Source organism: Nylanderia fulva, unplaced genomic scaffold (genome assembly GCF_048542155.1).
Source record: "Nylanderia fulva isolate GAGA-0341 unplaced genomic scaffold, ASM4854215v1 Scaffold15, whole genome shotgun sequence".
Lineage (NCBI taxonomy): Eukaryota > Metazoa > Arthropoda > Insecta > Hymenoptera > Formicidae > Nylanderia > Nylanderia fulva.
In genome coordinates, this window is record NW_028189730.1 from 325,102 (window position 1) to 345,536 (window position 20,435).

A 20,435-nucleotide genomic window follows, 5' to 3' on the forward strand; every position below is an offset into this window, starting at 1 on the left:
CGCACGCGTTACGATATACCTTAGAAATTTGTATTTTTCCGGTCTTTGTGCGATATCTCGCATGTGGCCGATTGTGCCTTAACGAGTGCGCGAAAATGTGTGTATGAGTGTTCGAATGCAAAATAAAGATCTCACCGAGACGATAATGGACGCGAGACGCACGTATGTAAATACAATCGCGTAATTACACACGAGGGGAGGAAGGAAAGAAAGGGATGCGATATTCACGAAAGGCCGCCATATCCTACCATGTAATTTCGCCCTCGACTTCTTAGATCTCATTTGCGAAATAGTCCACCGATCCGCGTATCGACTCGCGTAATCGCGCCTTTATCTCGCGGCTGCGAAAAAGGCCAGATATATAGTAATGATTTTCTTTCGTACGATTTTTCCCTTGTTTCTTCGCGTTAACGTTAAATTCTCGTGACAACATTGAGTATCTTCAAAATGGGTCGGAAGCTTATTTTTATTCTTTCATCTCCGTTTTATAACCGAGATAAAAATAAATTTTAAATTGACTTTTTTCAAGAGACAAAATATAATATGTTTCGCTACAATGTTATCTCAAAATTTCAACAAATATAATTAAATCTTGTATCTAATTATGAAAAATTATGTTATAAATTTTTTCATCATAAACCACAGGAGCATTAATTTTCTCTTTGAAATATTTAATTCTTTGATACATTAAAACTGGAATAAAAACTGAACAGAGTAATGGCCTTGTTCACGCAACGCGTGCCATTATTCCGGAAGAGGTGGAAACAAAAACACATATGTGCACGTATATACGAATACTAGAGTTAGTCACTAAAGAACGAGTGTCGAAATAACATCGTGAGAGTGACCATGAGTGCACGTCGGGAAAGTGTCGAGAGAGAAAGAGATAGAGAGATAATAAACACGAGAATGTATTTGAGATATCACAGTATCGTTGATTGTTGATATTTCATTAGTCAGTGTCTCGTTTACGAGTACTATTGCACATGTTGGGTTTTCCTCTCCTTCGATATTCATACCCTTTTCTTTCCTGCCCTTTATTCTACTAACAATAAAAGCTAAAGGCTTCATTACACAATTATAATAAATTATAGTATTTCTGTACCGAAACGCGTAATTAAATTTATAGAAAAATTTCATTATGCGAAGTTATTTCGTTTTCCTCGGAAAATTGGAATTTAACGTGTCAAAAAGTATCTCGTCTTTTCGAATTTTATTCTCGTTCTTCGCTGTTGTAAAGCACACCATTTACAGACAATCTCTTTACTTTCTTCTCTTTTTCCCATTTTTTATCAGAACGAAATGCACGTGGAGGATTAATTGGCAGCGCGAAAGACGTGTAACGGATTCGGATTGTATGTTCCAGGATTGTCGGGCGAATTGCACAGAAAAACACGGGGAAAATCTCGGTTCTTCTCGGTCTGGTCGAGTCAAAACTCGGAAAAGAGAAAAAAAAACGCGACCGTCACGCATTATATCGGTGATCGATGTACTATATAACGCGCGAGAGCTTGCTCGATAAGAGCAATCTATTCCGTTTCGAGCTGTCCGTTATGTATAGATAAGCACCCCCGAAAATGCAACTCGAAAATTCTCGCGATTATTCGCTCTTTTCCATAAATTTTTCGTACAAATTATGAGGCCTGACGAAAAATCACCGTATCGAAAACGCGTCAGAAAATTGACCGATACACATTTTTTCTTTATATACCCGATTCTTTATAATCAAGCGTGAAAATATCAGCTGAAATGAATACGCAAACGGGTAAATATTTTTTTGGACGCGATGTCGTGCGCGGCATATAAATGTTTCCCTTTACTTTATTCTATTACCATTATCGGATGGAATTAAATTACTCATATATAATCGACACACAATCAACGAGACAAATTAATTAACTTATTGAGAATTTTAGTCTAAATATTGTTACAAAACATCAATATTTATAATAAATATAAATATATATATATATTAGAGTACAGATATACACAAATGTTTTATTCGGTCCATTAATTAATTTTCAGAATTAATTAATATATTTTGCTAGAAGAATTATACAGAGTGTTTCAACCTTTGAAGACGATTTTTCCTCAGCGAAAATATCGAGGAAGGTCATCATTTTTTAAATATTTTCCATTTTTAATATCGCGTATCTTTGTAACTAAACCTGAAATTAAAATTCTATTAAAGTAAACTTTACCTGAAATTACCTAAAAAGTGTAGTTTTGTTAATCATTTAGTTTCACAATGCTTAGTTTACAAAAAAATCTCCAAATCGCCTCAAGAATCTCCCATTAACGTGTGGTACGGTAAATCTGAGACACCCTGTATAATTTTACAGAAGAAAATTTTTTAAATATATCTCAGGGAAATCTGGAAAATCGGGCATTGTCAGGGAATTTTGTAAATCTGGAATTGTCAAGGAAAAGTCAGGAAATTTTACTATTTATCTGGATTTTTTCACATTATTCTACATTTGTCTCGATAATTAAAAATTTTTTATTAAATAAATATAAACTTTTCCTTGACTCTCCGCTAATTTTCTGTATTGTTAAAAATCAATTCACCTACAGCGTGTTCGTTCATTTATATTTTCATCGTCGTGTAATTTTAATAAAATAAAAAAGGTTTTATTTAATATAAATAAAAAAGGTGATTATTTAAATAGTTTATAGTGACATGTTTGTTTCGATTATCGTATACATAATGCAAATTGTATAATTGATTTAAATTTTTGTTTTAACTTCCGAACCTTTTCATCGTTGGCAAAAATATCTCAAGGATTTCATGATTTAACGTTTAATTAATTTATCATATAAATATATGCAAATTCTATATTTGAGAAAAATAATACTAAAAAGTCAGGGAAAAAATAAAATTGGTCTTGGAAACTTTTTTCATTGATAAAAATCTTTCCTCAATGGTAAAAGTCGACCAAACTGGCAATCATTTATTGTAGATAATTAGTTAAAATACAACGTTTCGGCTGTCATTGCAGCCCTTTTCAAGTAAATCAAAAGTAAATGCTAAATAAATTAATACAGTAAATCAAATTCACTGCATACCTCCGACAACATTCACCATTGTTTTAATGAACAATGTAAAATTGACAGAAGTAAGCAAGAAATAAAAAGATGTTAACAGTTAGCAAGAATCTTAGTCACTACGCGTTAAAAAATCGAGACAAAACAATGACAGCCGAAACGTTGTATTTTAACTAATTGTCTACAATAAATGATTGCCAGTTTGGTCGACTTTTACCATTGAGGAAAGATTTTTATTAATTATTACTGGCGAACTTTAAGGATTTTTATCTGTTTTTTTTTCATTGAGTCTGCTGGACACCCTGGAATGGATCTAGCTGCTTATAATTATCGCTGGAAAATCGCACGGAAGGGAAAATATCGGAAAGGGTTTTTCATCCAGAATTTCTCCCTGGTGCGATTGAGTTCGCACTGCGCGCACGAGGGATACCATCAATCAATCGCACGTTCGAGGAACTATCTCGCGATCGATGCCGGCACTGTCGAAGTCCGGTTCTCTTTCTCTCTCCATCGCGTTCCTCGACAGCAGCGTCGACGTCCACCCCCACATCGAGGGTCGTTGTACGGTTTCAATATATCTCCCCTTTAACGTAAAATTGACGCCAACTTCCTATTCGGTATTTAAATCCCGGCGTTGACGCGTTGTCCAAATGTTTGTTTGAATTCTGCGGACTCTTCGATTCCAGAAGACTTGGAAATGTAAATTTGAAGAAACAAGAAAGAGATTGAGAGTTTTATCCACGAGTGTTAATGAGGTTTATCTTATTTAAAGTCACTCGTGTGAAAAAGCGGTCCAAAAATAGAGATCTTTTAATACCAGGATTTTTTCACAGAACAAAATCTTGACGTGCTCTCTGAGTTTTTTATATACTGTATTACTTTTATATACGAGCTTTTTGTGTACATATTCACACACGTACGCTATAATCGCCGTTTCAATGAACTCTCTGACGTTTATCTTCAAATGAATAACTGTTGACTGGAAACTCAGTGAAAAAAAATAATAAATAAAATCTTCTTATGAGAATCTCAACATTTCCAACTACATAAATTTCGTATCTAGCTCTCTCGAGCTTCGCAAAGAACTATTGTAAATTTAAGCTGTCTTAACATTTTGCAAAAAATAAATTTAACAAAAAATATATGTTAAGTTTATCTTCAAATGAATAACTGTTGACTCGAAAAAAAAAATAAATAAAATCTTGTGAAAATCCCAACATTTCCAACTACATAAATTTCGTATCTAGCTCTCTCGAGCTTCGCAAAGAACTATTGTAAATTTAAGCTGTCTTAACATTTTGCAAAAAATAAATTTAATAAAAAATATGTTAAGTTTATCTTCAAATGAATAACTGTTGACTCGAAAAAAAAAAAAATAAAATCTTATGAAAATCTCAACATTTCCAACTACATAAATTTCGTATCTAGCTCTCTCGAGCTTCGCGAAGAACTATTGTAAATTTAAGCTGTCTTAACATTTTGCAAAAAATAAATTTAACAAAAAATATGTTAAGTTTATCTTCAAATGAATAACTGTTGACTCAAAAAAAAAAAAATAATAAATAAAATCTTATGAAAATCCCAACATTTCCAACTACATAAATTTCGTATCTAGCTCTCTCGAGCTTCGCAAAGAACTATTGTAAATTTAAGCTGTCTTAACATTTTGCAAAAAATAAATTTAACAAAAAATATGTTAAGTTTATCTTCAAATGAATAACTGTTGACTCGAAAAAAAAATAAATAAATAAAATCTTATGAAAATCCCAACATTTCCAACTACATAAATTTCGTATCTAGCTCTCTCGAGCTTCGCAAAGAACTATTGTAAATTTAAGCTGTCTTAACATTTTGCAAAAAATAAATTTAATAAAAAATATGTTAAGCATATGGTGGTCTTTTTCTTCGCAATATCTTGGCGCGAAGCTTTCGCTGGTACGTTCTCTCGCTCGAGGGAAAAGCTGGGAAAAGGGAGCAGAGTGCATCGTAAGCGCGCGCAGGAAGTACCAGAGTAAAGGGTGACGAAGAATACCACGGAGAGAGGTTTCGCGACGGAGGGAGAGAGAAAGAGCCAGAGGACGATGCTATCACGAGGGAATGAGAACTCAACTCCGTTCCTCTCGCAACCTCGTTTTCCATTCCGCGACGCATTGTTGAAAAGCTGCTCCCGCCCTTTTCTGATCTCTTTCCTCGCTCTCTCACTCTCTCGCTTTCTCTTTCGTTGTCGGAAAACGAAACGACGTCCGACTAATTTTACACAATCATTTTTACAATTAGCTAATTGTCCCAGCGTGCACGAGAGAGGTGTCTTACAGTCTTGAAAAAAAAAAAAAAAAAAAAAAAATACAAGCATGAAATGCAAAAGTAAATAAAATAATAATGTAAAAAAAAAAAAATAAAATAAAAAGTTAATACATATGTATATATAAAAAGAGAGAATTTAATAAGTTTTTAAGCGGATTAATAGAAATAAAAAAAAAATGAGGAATGATACCGATTTTCTACGTCATCGAATGATCGATACGCGCGATCGATAATTGCGTGAAATATTTGCGCTACTGTGCAACAAATAAACCGCTCTCCTGTAAATTCATTCGCGGAAAAACGAGCGACCGAGAAAAATGACGGGGAGAGAATCGGCTCCTCTCCCTCTCTCTTTCTCATACAAGAGAGAGCCCACCCTCCCCCATCTCTTTGCGCTCCCTTCTCGCTAATCTTCCCGACTGTCGGCTCCCCTTTCCCTTCTTTCAGACAGAGCGTTGTCGCGTCACCCTTCGCCTCCCCCCTCTCCCCTTCCCACATCCTAGCTATGCGTACAACGAGGTCGATGTGTGTCTGAATGAATGAACGTAGGGACACGGGAACGCAGGCATGTGCGAGGCCCCAACCAGACATCAACTGTATTACTGCACGTATACGTGCCGTCTATCGGGTGTCCTGAAAACATCTATGTATCTAGCGGTCAAATCTGGAAAATCTGAAACCGAAGCATTGTCAGGGAATTTGACTCTATTTGGATTTTTTCACATTATTCTACATTTGTCTCGAGAATTTGACATTTTTTATTAAATTAGTGTCTCAAGGATTTCATTATTTAACATTTAATTGATCTATCATATAGATATATTTGGACAAATTATATTTGGAAAAAAGAATATTAAAAAGTCGGGGAAAAAATGAATTTCTATAGTGTTGGAAAATCTCAAAAAGTCAGGGAATTTTATAAATTTGGAATTGTCAAATTTTTTACTATTGATCTGGATTTTTTCACATTATTTTACATCTGTCTCGAGAATTTGACATTTTTTATTAAATTAGTGTCTCAAGGATTTCATTATTTAACATTTAATTAGATCTATCATATAGATATATTTGGACAAATTATATTTGGAAAAAAGAATATTAAAAAGTCGGGGAAAAAATGAATTTCTATAGTGTTGGAAAATCTCAAAAAGTCAGGGAATTTTATAAATTTGGAATTGTCAAATTTTACTATTGATCTGGATTTTTTCACATTATTTTACATCTGTCTCGAGAATTTGACATTTTTTATTAAATTAATGTCTCAAGGATTTCATGATTTAACATTTAATTGATCTATCATATAGATATATTTGGAAAAAAGAATATTAAAAAGTCGGGGAAAAAATGAATTTCTATAGTGTTGGAAAATCTCAAAAAGTCAGGGAGTTTTATAAATTTGGAATTGTCAGGGAAAAATGAGGAAATTTTACTATTTATCTGGATTTTTTCGCATTATTCTACATCTGTCTCGATAATTTGACATTTTTTATTAAATTAATATCTCAAGGATTTCATTATTTAACATTTAATTGATCTATCATATAGATATATTTGGAAAAAAGAATATTAAAAAGTCGGGGAAAAAATGAATTTCTATAGTGTTGGAAAATCTCAAAAAGTCAGGGAATTTTATAAATTTGGAATTGTCAAATTTTACTATTTATCTGGATTTTTTCACATTATTCTACATCTGTCTCAATAATTTGACATTTTTTATTAAATTAATATAAACTTTTCCTTGACTCCCAGCATACTAATTTTCTGGGTTGAAAATCGATTCATCTACAACGTGTTCGTTGATTTATATTTTCATCGTCGTGTTATTTTATTTCAATGTTTGATAGAGACAAAACTAAAAAATTTGATATAAATAAAAAAGATGATTATTTAAATATAGTTTATAGTGACATGTTTGTTTCGATTATCGTACACAATGCAGATTGTATAATTGATTTTTGTTTTAACACTTAATTGATTTATCATACAGATATATGCATAAATTATATATTTGGTCAAAATAACACTAAAAAATCAGGGAAAAAATGAATTTCTGGTCTTGGAAAATCTGAAAAAGTCAGGGAATTTTTTTTCATTGAGTCTGCTGGACACCCTGATTAATGAAAATTCTTTAATGTATTTTCTCATGCCTATAAGTTAGGAAAAAATTTGTACGGCAAAGTCCACTTGGGAATGCGATCTTGTCCATTTATCTTTCTTCTAAAATCTATGCCCGAAGTTTGCCAGTTTTTTATCTTCAATGATTTATCACTGTTGAAAATTGCAAGGTCTCGTCGAGAAAAAAGGACACCGAAAGAATAGAAAGGATGCCCATTGATTTTGAAAGCATTTTATACATGCATTTCTATGTCTCGCATACCGAGGATATCCGAGCATAAAATCAAATGGTCAGGGAAAATCGTAGGATCCTGTGTATTCTAACGACATGTCATGATGACATGGCGAAATGACAGTGACAGTAACAAGACAAACATAAAAGAATTAGAATGAAAAGTAATTAGCATCAAACAAACTGAAGAGAAAAGCAATTATAAAATATACCTAATATTTATTCTTATTATCATTTACGTCTCATCTAATATCGTCACAATGATTAAAAAGGTAAAGAATTGTTACGATCTTTGCTATAAATTTATAATAGAAGATTTTAATAATTTTTCTCAATTAATATTCCTAATAATATAATTTTGACAACGTGTTTTATGAAAGACAGTTATGACGTTCCTAAATTAATTTTCTCCGAAGCTTTTTCATATAAATCCCACCATCGTTTCCATTCATCAATCTTCATCTTTCACCGTTGGTAAAAAATGTCGAACCACTTATCTCGTACGATTGACGCTCGTAATCTCGAACGAATCTCTCGCTCGGACAACGCATATTAACATCGAAAGTCTCGCAGAAAAACGCACATTTTTCTTCTTTATTCCCTCGCACTTTTCAATTCAGCTGTACTTGTGTACGTCTCGAGTGCGTCTCTCGCGAACAAAAATGACAAAAGGGGAACTTTCTTTCTTTTTTTCCCTCCCTTCGCAGGAAGCCATCGAAGACGAAAGCCATTTCCTAAGCCCTAGGAGAAGTTCCGGTGACATACAGAATTTTCCGCCCTTTTTTTTCGCCCGAGGACGGCGCCGGATGAGACAACCGTCCGATAAAAATGAACGGACGTTTCGTTCGTGAGATATTAAACGAGGAATCTACACGGGGGACCAAAGTGCTGAACGAGCACGAGAAGAGGAGGGCTTAATTAACGATCGCGCGACTATCATTCATTTTGTAGCTATCTGTGAACTTGTTCGATAATAATCTTTGAATCTTGAAGGAGCCCGAAAATATATTCGTCTAATAAATGGGATTCCACTGTTTTCCGCTCGTGAAATAATTTGCAATTCGATTCGTTCCTAAATGGATCTTTTGTAAGAATTTTTATTATCGTATGCAGCTTATAACAATCTGTATAATAATTTGAAGTAACTTTTAGAATTTTTTCATACGCGATTATTTTTTCTAGATTAAATTTATAATCTTTACTTATGATTTTTTTTGCGAAATACGATGCGATTTTCTGCAACTGCAGCATATTCATGCGGCGGCTACAAATGCAACGGAATGCGAGTATTGCACAATAACGCTGGCGAAGTAGGGCGTTAAGGAGTAGTCGTCCTGATCCAATAATGCTCGCCCGGGTGAAAGCGACGCATCAGTTAATCGCATGTCGTGTCGTAATCGTGCATATATTTTTTGGGAAATCGCCACTTTATTTGGCGAATCAAGGAACTCGAGAACTCGCGAGTATTTTTAAAATAGTAGAACGAAAGGGCGCTAAACACCTAAACTATCCGACCTATTTTATACGCATGAATGTTGATTATTAATTTCAATTATATTAGGAATAACAAAAGTCCAGTCCAATTTAATTAAGTCAAATATATTTTGTTAAATTTCATTTAAATATTTAAACATTGAAATATTTCTTTTCGGTGTATATTCAACAGAGAATTTTTTCTCGACATTTAATTAAATTTCCAGCTCTGAAATTAACTAAAAATTAATATTCGATGACGTACATACATTTTCGAGAAGGATAACGATTATGCAGAATCTGGTGGGAAATGTTCTCTTTAGCAAAGTTGAGAATTAGTTGGACGAAAATTTGGCAGCTGCGAGGTGGATTGAAAAAACACGGGACACCCTCTTATCTCTTCGTCGAGGGTTCCATTGATAAATTCATTCAGGTCAGTCGGAGCACAACTCTGGCAGCTACCATTCGCTATCGCGCTGAATCGGCGCTAATGGAAAGAGCCGGGAGGGAAGGTGGTTCTGCAATCTTGGACTGAATTTCAGCGACGTAGCTCAGGTATTTCCGATTACTCGCTACTTGAGAATTCCACTCGATCGCCCTAATCGGCAGCCGCGTGTCGATTTCCTGCTCGTCGTCCCGCTGTTTTACTTTGCCTCTCCGTTATTGCCAAGTTTTTGCGCCACCGAATACGATAAACGTCAAAGTCTCTCCCGTGCGTTTGTCGGCAGATATTTTTCGTTTAATGATATTTCGCTGGTTATTTAGCATTTAATTTAAAACGTGTGTACACACTTCATATTGGAACAACTGTCTGTTATCGCGTATGCGGCAACATTTGTTTTAATGAGAGAGAGAGAGAGACCGATGCAATATCATTTGCCATTAACTTATACACGCGAATACACAAGATATTTACGTGTTTAATATTAGTATTGAATTTCATTATTGACAAAAAGCCTATATTAATATTTTACGTCTTTTTACCCGAGAAATTGAAAATGCAAACTTTTCTATGTGGAGTTTTAATTTATCTAGATACATACAATTTATATATATTTGTGCGCACAATTTATATTTACAATTTATATATAAATATGTACATATACGATTTGCTTTGTTACATATTTCTGTCTTTTTTTACACAAAATATGGTTTATATTATTTTCTCGTATGGGTTAACGGTTTGTTTCGACTTTTCCGTTTTACAAGTTTGCTCCGTTTGCTTATATCACAGTGGAATTCCGATTGAATTGTAGATTCGACCATTGCCATTGAAGAAAGAGCAAGGCGTTGAGGATTGCACGATAGAGACCTAATCATGTGAATGATTAAAGGCATCGCGAGGGATATAAAATGGCACGGAGTCTTTTGCGGGAAATGCTCCGGCTCTTTATCGAAGTAGTTCTCCTTTATTATTAATCCTAAACACATATTATCTAATCGTAAATAAAAATGCATTGAATGGGGAATTGAAGAAAAATTTGGAAAATTGCTCGACATTCCTTTATTACGCGCAAATTCACGAAAATATACTCGTATTTGATCATACACTGCAGAGAGATATCGGGAAAGGCTAATAGAGAATAAACATTTCAGGATACTAGTAAGTTGATGTAAAGTAAGATTAGCACAACTTTCTCTCTCTCTCTCTCTTAAGCTTGTACGAGTTAATTGCGAAAGTTAATAATAACATTAAGTTCCGATCTATTATGCGGAGACGTGGAAGCTGAGAAGAGCTAAACGGGATAATGATAATAAACGGCGCGTATCTCCTTTGTATCGCGGCCCTGTTTAATCTACCATATTGCCCGTGCAATTTTTGCGATAGACGCTAATGTAAAGACGGATGGACGATAACGTTCGCATAAATGCGAGAATGCGTCACGTCACACAGCGGCACTTTTCTGAGAAATTGGCACGCGATGTACTTTAACGTTCGCCCGACAAACCGTTCCCTTACGAGATAAAAATGATAACCGATATCATACGATCCCCCATTTCTCTCCCACGAAGACGGGGACGTGTGTGATAAAATAGTTTGCTAAAACTGTTGCGCTTTTCTTCTTATATCTTGCTACGTCTTTAAAAAAAAAGTTCTCATCGTTTATTAATAAATTTATTATATAAATTCTGTTAACATAATTCTTTCATAATTTTATCAGTTTGTCTTCCTTTATCAGTTTCAACGTAATCGCGATTATTTTCTTTCTCTTTTTCACATTGATAATTTCCGTTTCGAATAAAGCCCGGAATAAAAATAAACAAATATACATATATAAAAAATATATATTAGAGAGAAACTTGTAGTAGACATTATCAAATAATCTCCCTGTAGGGAGAACAAGAAGGGGCATTCGAACCCTCCTTTAGAATCCGTAAAAAATTAAGCATTTGCCATCTTTTTGAATAAATACCGCGGAATTTATTATTTAATATAAAAAATGAAAATATAAAATAAAACAAAAAAATTTAATCTTGCCACCCCCTAAAAAAAATCCTGCGGATCCATTACCAGTAATAAATATTAATTAATTAACACGCGGTCACTTTAAATAATAAATAATATACGCGTAGCTTTGGTAATATTTGAACAAATAGTCGAAAAGAAAATGAGAAAATAAGAGGCTCGAAAAAAAATATGAAAAAGAGAAATTCGTATAGCTAGGATAGCTTACGTGTAGCGGCAATTTGCCGCGTGGCACGTGACACTGACAGCGCCATTTTCGCGGTTAACAATCGTCGCGGTCGTCGACATCCCAGTCATTATGAACGTTAAATATGTCGGTTCAATAAAGTCAGTTGCAATGGAACGTTGAATGTCACTCCAGTTATTAGACAGATTTCATAGCTGCATTTCGCGAAAATCATAGCGACGAAAATTATATTTTGAAATTAGTCGAAAATATTTCAGCATTAAATTATTCTACACATATATATTGTTAATGTAGAAGAGAATCTTCAATTCATTAAAAATGTAATTTGAAAGGAGAAAAATTATATGAATTTGTTGTATGTATGATGCACACATATGAAAGAAGTACAAATGCGGGGCAAATTAATTACGTTAATGGAACTTGGCTATTAGAGAAAGTTTATGAGTATAAAACGGAGGAAAATTCCTCGCTAGAGTTGTCGTCGTGGCACGAAGAAAGTTACGTTAGTAAAAAATGTTGCCCAAGATTAATACATACAAAATTCGAGGGAACTTTCGCGGAGTGCATCGTCGGGAAAATAATATAAAACACACCTTCTTAAGGGCGACTAATTGCATCCATTCGGACGAGAGACACACGTGTGTTCCTCGCAATTTCGAATTACATCCTTCTCGCGGGAGCAACTCGAGCCGAAAGGGTGGGATGAGATGCTCGTGTACGGCATTTTTACAAGCTTTATTTTCTCCACGTGGAGAATCCGACGTGACATCCTCGACGAGGAGCTATAATTCTCATCAAGATTCGAAGTAAGCTACAGCAAAATCGCGATTGATAGGGCACCGAAAATAAACGTTTATTGAAAGGGATAACATTGTCTCGTGATGAACATCGCGAGCAAGTAGTTCCTTGAAATCGAGAAAAGTCGAGGAAATTGAAAGCAAGACGAAAGGAAACTGCAACGGATTTTTTCATCTCGATAGACAGGAACACGATAGAGAGATATGTTTGACCGACATAATTATCAATCCTTGAATATTATCGAGTTCTTGGATCTCGAGTATAAAATATTGAAAAATCGTCAAACAAAATTATATAATTAAGTTGTTGAGTATCGTGATTTTTATTTATAAAATAAATGTGTCATTATAAATATAATAAAAAAGAAAAAAAACGCGCAAATAAGAAACAATCTTTGATATTTAATATTCCAGTTTTTATTTTTTATTGCATGTGTAGTTTATAAAACATATACCCTAGGAAACGCGATATTACAAAATGTACATAAATTACAATATGTTAAAACTAGTTTCATATCGCGGAGAAAATGGGAATTTGTTAATCCTTTGAAAAAATTTTACATATGGTGCCACGTATTGTCTCAATTTTTTCATTTATCGAATTTTACAATTGAAATAAAAAAAATTACACACTGTACATTCCATTTTTTTCAAATCGTAATTATATTATATTCTGTCATATATTTTTGAGATATTAAATTTTTTATATAATATCCCTAGAGTCTGGCGAATCTTTTGGCGAATTTTTATCCTATGGAAAGGCAGAAGGAGGGAGGTGAGAAGGAGAAAAAAAGATGTTCGGATTATCAATGGGGCTCAAATCCCGCACGGCGCGGCATCGTTGGCGCGCTCTAATTTTCTATTTCCGGCTTGTACTTCTCTCGGCGCGACCGCGGCTTAATTAGAGGCACGAAAAGTGGAAAGCAGACGGAGGAACGAAAAGGGGTTCTCTCTCGCGCGCGCGCGCCTCTTCCCAGAGATAAAAGATACTAACTTCCGAGCTTTATCGCGGCATGCCTCTGGACTTAGTCTCGAGAATAAATACGCCTAGCTTCGTTATCGATCCTCGTGGCGACGCGCTGCCTGATAAGCGCGAAAGACGAACTCTGTTTTCTGAATTTCTTCGCTCGTGCAGCGGACCACCCTGTATTGCACGATCGGGAGAAGCGTTATTTAATTTTTTTTTTTAATAAATCAAAGGTATGTTATATTATTAAACCAAGTACACAATTTGCAAATATTTTTTATACTATTGATTATGTATCTTGTAATTAAACGTATGATTTGTAAGTTAATTGTCATTCGACGTTTAATTGTGATCGTAATTAAAATTATATAAAATAATGAAAATTATATAAAATAATGATCATTTGGATCTATTTTAGAATTCTATATAAATTGTATAATAATTACACATGAAATATTTGAAGAAACGTATCGTTTGTTTCATACGTGTGTATTTTTATATTGCTTGTAATAAAATTTATTTTATTTTATTTTGTTATTTACTGTGCCATCGTAAAAAATGTACAAATATATGAAAAAGCAAGTTTTCAAAATTCCACTTTGTGAAAACGGTATTACATTTATATTTGCTTTTTAAAATATTTCATAAAAATATCTTTAAATTTGAGCAGAGACAGATAAATTTATATTGTACACACACTTTATTTACATTTATTATTTATTTATTTTTACATATATTTATGGAATTATTAATATGATTTTTTAGGATTTATAACAAAAAATGAGTAAAAATATAGCTCGTCTGCTCCTTTCGTGGATAGTCGATTATTCGTACGAGAGCATGTCGCTAGCGTAGATCTAATTCGAGAGTGATAACGCAAGTTCAAAGACCTTCTTCCTTCTCCCGTAATCGACCGTCTTGTAAGTCGATTGGGGACAATGATAAATAATATAATATAATTAACTGGATTTGTCGAATGATCGGTTGACTTTTCGCGTAAATCGATTATCATTCATAGAGTTGTACTCGGCATCGCGTGTAAAATTCACGTGAATAATCAATCGACGAGAATGTAACTATTTCCGAAGAGCACTCGTATACGTTCGATTTTCGTTTTATAAGTGAAAAGGAATTGAGGACGACCGTCTGTAAAAGATACCGAAAGCACATTTATGCGCCTGCATTATCGCATACATAAGTGAACTGCGAATACCAGATTTAGTGTCCTATGATAGATCTTTATTTAATTCGGGGGGATTCAAAGGCCAAAGATCGAACGATCAAAGCGCTTAGAGACCTGAATATCTAAAGAGGAAAAGATAAAAAGGGAAACGGACGAGATGAACGGATTTAGGGTGATTTTAAATATATACAGAAATTTGGAAAATATAATATTTCAGAGATTTTAAAGATTTATAAATGTTGGAGACCATCATGTGATAAGATTTTATTCAAAGTATTTTAATTTTAATTATAATTTTGATAGAAATTAAATTTCGCGCTTATCGTGGATAATTATCACAATTTATTTTGCTCTGCAATTTATGAATTTGAAATTGGAATCTAAATTATATTAAATATTTAGTATAATTTCTGCATTGATTTTAAAGAGTCTGCAAAGAATATTAAAATTGTATTCAGATAAAATCAAGATTTTTATTTAAGAAATAGATAATTTTATCTATTAAGTTAAATTTTGTATTGACTAGATTACAACAAAATTTTATTTTATTAGAATTCAGTTATTAAAACTAAAAATGTTTAATAATTAATAATTAGGCTCGTGCGAGTTCAAAAATTTTTACTAAGAGATAGACCAACTAAACGAGCAAAAATGTTATGAATGTTAAGCAATTTTTCTTTAATTATATAATTGGAAGGTAAACGTTTTCGATTGTCTTTTTTCAATGCACAAAATTACGTTTATTTTTAATTTGTTAAATTAGTTTGGCCCATCTCTAATGAATAATTTTTAAATACGAAAAATCTGATCAGGATCGAAATCAAATGTATGAAATACATCTGGTCCAAATCTGTATACATTAAAATTGGATGAAGATAAAGACGAATAATGCTCGAGGGAAAGACCGAGCGCGCAATTCAAAGAGAATGCGTTAGCAGCAAACGGGACACTCAGATATGTATCCGCGTGTAATCTCAAAGGACCTGGAATTGGAGCGTTCGGCCAATCGGATCGCTTCGAACGCACAACTCTCGTATACTCGGTATATTCCAGCTCGTTGTACTCCGATATCCCCGATATCGGTCCGTTGATATAAACTCACCTTTTCTACGACTCGCTACTCCTCGAGCGACGTCTCCCGTCACATTCCACGAATCGGCCGTGACAGCACCCGTTCGAGCCGCAGGAAACGCGATCCACCTCGTGGCTGCCGTCGTTGTTGTCGTTGAATAGCCCGCCGGGATCATCCACGCCTTTGTCCGGACCGAACGCGAGGAGGAAAGAGCGAATTCCTAAAGATCCTTTCGAACCGGCGCTCCGCTCGCGAGGTCCTGTCAAGCCACGCGCCTCTCAAGCTCTCAGGATGCGCACATGGAGGCGTGCCGGCTCGCCGAGTCCCTTTTGCGCGATAATACGGAAAGCAATGTCGGAATGACGGATGATAGAAACGTTTTTCACGTTGCCGATACGATTTCACGTGGATCTCGTCCTCTCGAGGAGAGAGAGTGTAAGATGCAGCAGAATGCACCGCGACTAACCGCCCGCTTCGCCGGTTGGATCTCCCTTCGGGACACCAAACATGTCTCGCTGCAGTTGGTCCTTTCTCTTATTTTAGCTCTTAGTCTTCTTCACGACCGGACCGGAAAAAATTCACTGGTTTGTCGTTCGCAGGATTACCGAAGACCTTTGTCGATGGATCTTCGGAACAGAATAATACACCTTCGTGGGACGAAGAGTTACGGGATTCGACGAAACGCTCCTGCTTGCAGATTCCAGAAGACGAGAAACGTCAAAAGGTGCCACGAGGACTGGCTGCACTTCGGAGTTTCCTCTTGGTCTACTGGTCTTGCTTGTCACGACGAGGAACGCGGTCAGCACACCTTTCTCGCGGTACTCCGCTCTCTCTCTCTCTCTCTTTCTCTCTCTTTTTCTGTCTCTCCTTTCTCTCCGGAAGTCACGACCTCTACGCCAGCGAATGAGAGAAAGAGAGAGAGAGAGAGTTATGTATATAAAATCTCAACAAGGAGGACGGACGTACTCCGAAACATCGCTCTGCTCCAAAACGACGTAGCGAGGAACGATGCTGCAGCGGCAAGGACAAGGCGTCGTTCACGCCCCCGTACGTTCGTCCGTCCTGTCTTTCTTCCACGACACGGGGAAAGGCGTCGGCGGCGATCTCTTCCTCGGCACCACTATCCACGGAATAATGATAATAATAATAACGATCACTCACGCTTCCCAGGACGCGGAGACGTGGCTCCGTCGTCGTGGACAAGGCTTGGACAGCGCTCTAGAGGCACAATGTATGATAAAAAGAGAGAGAGAGAGAGGAGGCGGCGTGGTGAGAGAGGGGGGAGAAGAGAGCAGAGAGATACGATGAACGCTTTCGAGCGATTCGAGGATTCCTCGGGAAATAAAACACACGTGTGAACACGCGGCACACCGGCTACTCTGGTGCACACGCTGTCTCTCTTTTTTTTCCTTTCACGGACGACACATTTCCGAAAGAGCGAGGTGGCGGCGGCGGTCGCGGCTCTCTCGCCTCCTTCCTCTCGCCAACGCCTACACGATACACATTGCACGCAGTAGCAACGACGCCCCTACACGCCGAACCTCAGTGGTGCTCAGTGCCGAGGAACGCTGTCGATTGGTTCGTTGAGAGCCCCGTTTCTAGCGACGCCGGGATCCAGCTTCATCGAGGTCGTTTCTTCCTCCGTGCGACCAACTCCAGAATTTTTTACAACTTGTAGCGATGTATGTTGAACATTTTGATTCCTATGACAATATCGCGTTTTATGGAATTAGCAAAATTGTAATTGCTAATTGGCGTCTAGAAATATTTGGACTGTCCGGACTCGCAAAGTTGGTTGGCGTAAAACTTCAGTGTTATAGGGACAAACTTTGGCGCTGATGATACGTCTGTTTAGTTAGGGATATATAGAGATTCTCCCTAGTAGAAAAATCACATTGTAATATTACGTCGATTCTGATATACTCTCTAGTAATCCCTAATTAAATGTTATTATTTTTAGCATGCCCTAAAATTCATTTTATGAATCATTTTCTGTTCAAATCGATATGTATTATTAGAATTGTGAAAGGCAAATTGCACAAGAACAAGTTTTTAAAAATGTAAAAATTCTCTACTTACACAGTACATCTAGAAATATAAATATAAATGTTTACATATTTAGAAGAGCATATTTTTTATAACTTTTTCATAATTTCCACGCTGCTAAGATGGTAGAAAACACATGTAAAAGTTGCAGATATTCGTCACTTCCTTCCGTTAATTTATAATCGCATTCCTAGAAAAACAGTTCAGATTTATATTTATTTTATGTTATTTATTTTTTACGTGTACGTAGAAAAAAGATTTCTTACCCCGAGCACATTACCAATTATCATTTTCTGTTTGTCAGTAAGTTCATCAGAGAAAATTATTTTCTCGTTTAATTGTTCGATTATCTAACATAACATAAACAAAACATAAGATAATTAGTATTAAATTATTATACTTGGACTAAATTTATAATCGTAAAAAATGCATAACAAAATTTGTGATTTTACACAAATTACTCTTTTAACAGCAATAATTGAAGTAATACCTGGGAACCTGGGTATCCTTCGAATAGCAAATTTTCGAGCAATTGTGCGACATTATTATAATTCCCCTTTTTACACGTCTCCCAAAGTGTATTAATTTTATCATCAGGAACCAGCTAAAAAATATAAAAACGCACAATTCCGATAAATTCATAAAAACTTATTTAATCATAAGAAATTTATATACTTTCAGAAGACGTACTTACTCCGATCACATCGAGAGCATCGTCCACGGTGATTTCATAGTCCTTGCCTTTCAATCGAGTGATGGATTGCAAACACATAACAGCTTGCCTCAAATCGCCACCTGATGCTTCGACGATTTTCTCCAGAACACTTCTATCGGCCTTCAGATTCTCTTCATTGCATATATACTCGAGTCTGCTGATACTTTTCTCATCACTCAGCGGCTTGAAGCGGAATTTGGTGCAACGCGACGCTATTGGTTTGATAATTCTCGATAAATAATTGCATACTAGGCAAAAGCGCGTGCTATGAGCCTCCTTTTCTATAATTCGACGAAGAGCTGTTTGCGCGGCGCCAGTCATACTGTCCGCTTCGTCCAATATGATAATCTTAAATGGGGGACATTTTTTCCCGCTACAAAAGTGAAAAAAATTTGAAATAAGGTATTAAAACCATTAATTTTATTTTGTCTCATTTAATAAATATTAAAGCAGTATTATAATGTCTCAGCATATGCCATTTTGATCATAAATCGCAGTACAGCGCACGAGATATCAAGAAGGGATGATTATTAATCCTAATGTACACGTGTTAAGTCAATAATCAATTTTTTTATGTAAGAGATACTAGTTAGTCAAAAAAAATAAAATTATAAAAAAATATCAAAATTTATTTATTATATTTAATACTTATTACAAAATCTAATATTTATTTTAAAAAATATAAAATCTACACACACTCATGACTTTTACACAAGTACTTCAAGATTAATTGTTTGCTCGTGCTTTTCAGAAATTCACTAATCTTACAGTTTTTCTGCATATCCGAGCATCTTTTCTATTTAATTGCTAATAAGAGATGCTAAGATACTTTATTAGATCTCCTTGATGACAATAAGATACGCCCTTTCATGAATAATCTTATGCACTGAGATTCTGCGACCATCAGACCTTTTACTGGATCATCATTGACATTGATTATAAAAAATAAATAAGATTTTACATTTTAATAAAATAATAGATATTTTTATTTCTCTAAAAAACATATATATTAAAGCTTTTATCGCTATAAAAATTCTAATTGTTAAAATTGATTATTAGTATTATTATTAGGAATAATAATATTAGAAATAATTTTAATTGACAAAAATATTCACATACTTACTCTGGTCCAATAGGATTAGCCCTGCGCAGTGCAAATGACTTGATCTTCTCCCTCACAACTTGGATACCTCGATCATCGGAGGCGTTCAGTTCCAGTATTCTATCTTTGTACATGCTACCAAACATCTGCCTCGCAGCTGCATGAATAATGCTGGTTTTGCCAGTACCCGGTGGGCCATAAAACAGCATATTAGGAAAGTCTCCGCGCTCCATGGCTTGCCTTATCACATTCACCACCTCTGTCTGCTCCACGATGTCGTCGACATTCCTTGGTCGACTGTAAACAACAAAGGATATATGAAATAACATCTTAATCTCACCTTTAGAAGTTGCAAGGAATAACGACGCAGTGATAAAAAAGTCGAACGGCTAGAAAAACAATATTTTCAGGTAAGAATATTCTTATAATAGTTGTTTGTTTTCTTGAAGGTCGCGCGAAAGAGGTTAATCTTGAGAATAGCAAAGGATATTTACTATTTTTCCACCCATGGTGTCAAGTCCTTCTTGTCGTCCTTAGCACGAGAAGTCGATGGTTTCTTCGCGTCTGTTGAAGCGCCCAATTTCCCAGTCTTCAGGAAAGCATGCATTTTTTTTGAAATTTATATAAGTACACCCCGGCTCTTACATACGGTTTCCCGCCTATTTGTCTTCATTTTAGATTTCAACCTTCACCGCACGAAGACCTTAAATAAATTAATACAAAGAAGAGC

The 20,435-nt window shown here is 35.2% G+C and overlaps 2 protein-coding genes and 1 long non-coding RNA gene across 9 annotated transcripts in view; 1 reads left to right on the forward strand and 2 right to left on the reverse strand.

Annotated features, from left to right (window-relative positions):
• Positions 1 to 15,902, reverse strand: part of p120ctn (adherens junction protein p120) — a 42,818-nt gene extending 26,916 nt beyond the window's left edge. For 6 of the 7 annotated variants that reach the window (XM_085480445.1, XM_029308764.2, XM_085480446.1 and 3 more), the window contains exon 1: positions 15,873 to 15,902. The gene's annotated coding sequence lies outside the window, so the exon portion shown is untranslated. The remainder of the gene's footprint in view (positions 1 to 15,872) is intronic. The other variant, XM_085480447.1, reaches the window with a different exon arrangement.
• The window catches only part of LOC114935864 (uncharacterized), a 237,976-nt gene extending 219,340 nt beyond the window's left edge, over positions 1 to 18,636 (forward strand). Inside the window, exon 5 of the long non-coding RNA XR_014924209.1 lies at positions 18,570 to 18,636. This is a non-coding gene — a long non-coding RNA (uncharacterized LOC114935864). The remainder of the gene's footprint in view (positions 1 to 18,569) is intronic.
• Positions 17,892 to 20,412, reverse strand: LOC114935857 (replication factor C subunit 4). Its single transcript, XM_085480448.1, has 6 exons — positions 20,200 to 20,412; positions 19,727 to 20,002; positions 18,583 to 18,976; positions 18,379 to 18,492; positions 18,155 to 18,238; positions 17,892 to 18,078 (listed from the first exon to the last, which is right to left on the reverse strand). The coding sequence occupies exons 1-6, from the start codon at positions 20,310 to 20,312 to the stop codon at positions 17,989 to 17,991; spliced, it is 1,071 nt and encodes a 356-aa protein (XP_085336574.1). The 5' UTR covers positions 20,313 to 20,412; the 3' UTR covers positions 17,892 to 17,988.
• Between the last annotated feature and the right edge of the window lie 23 nt (positions 20,413 to 20,435).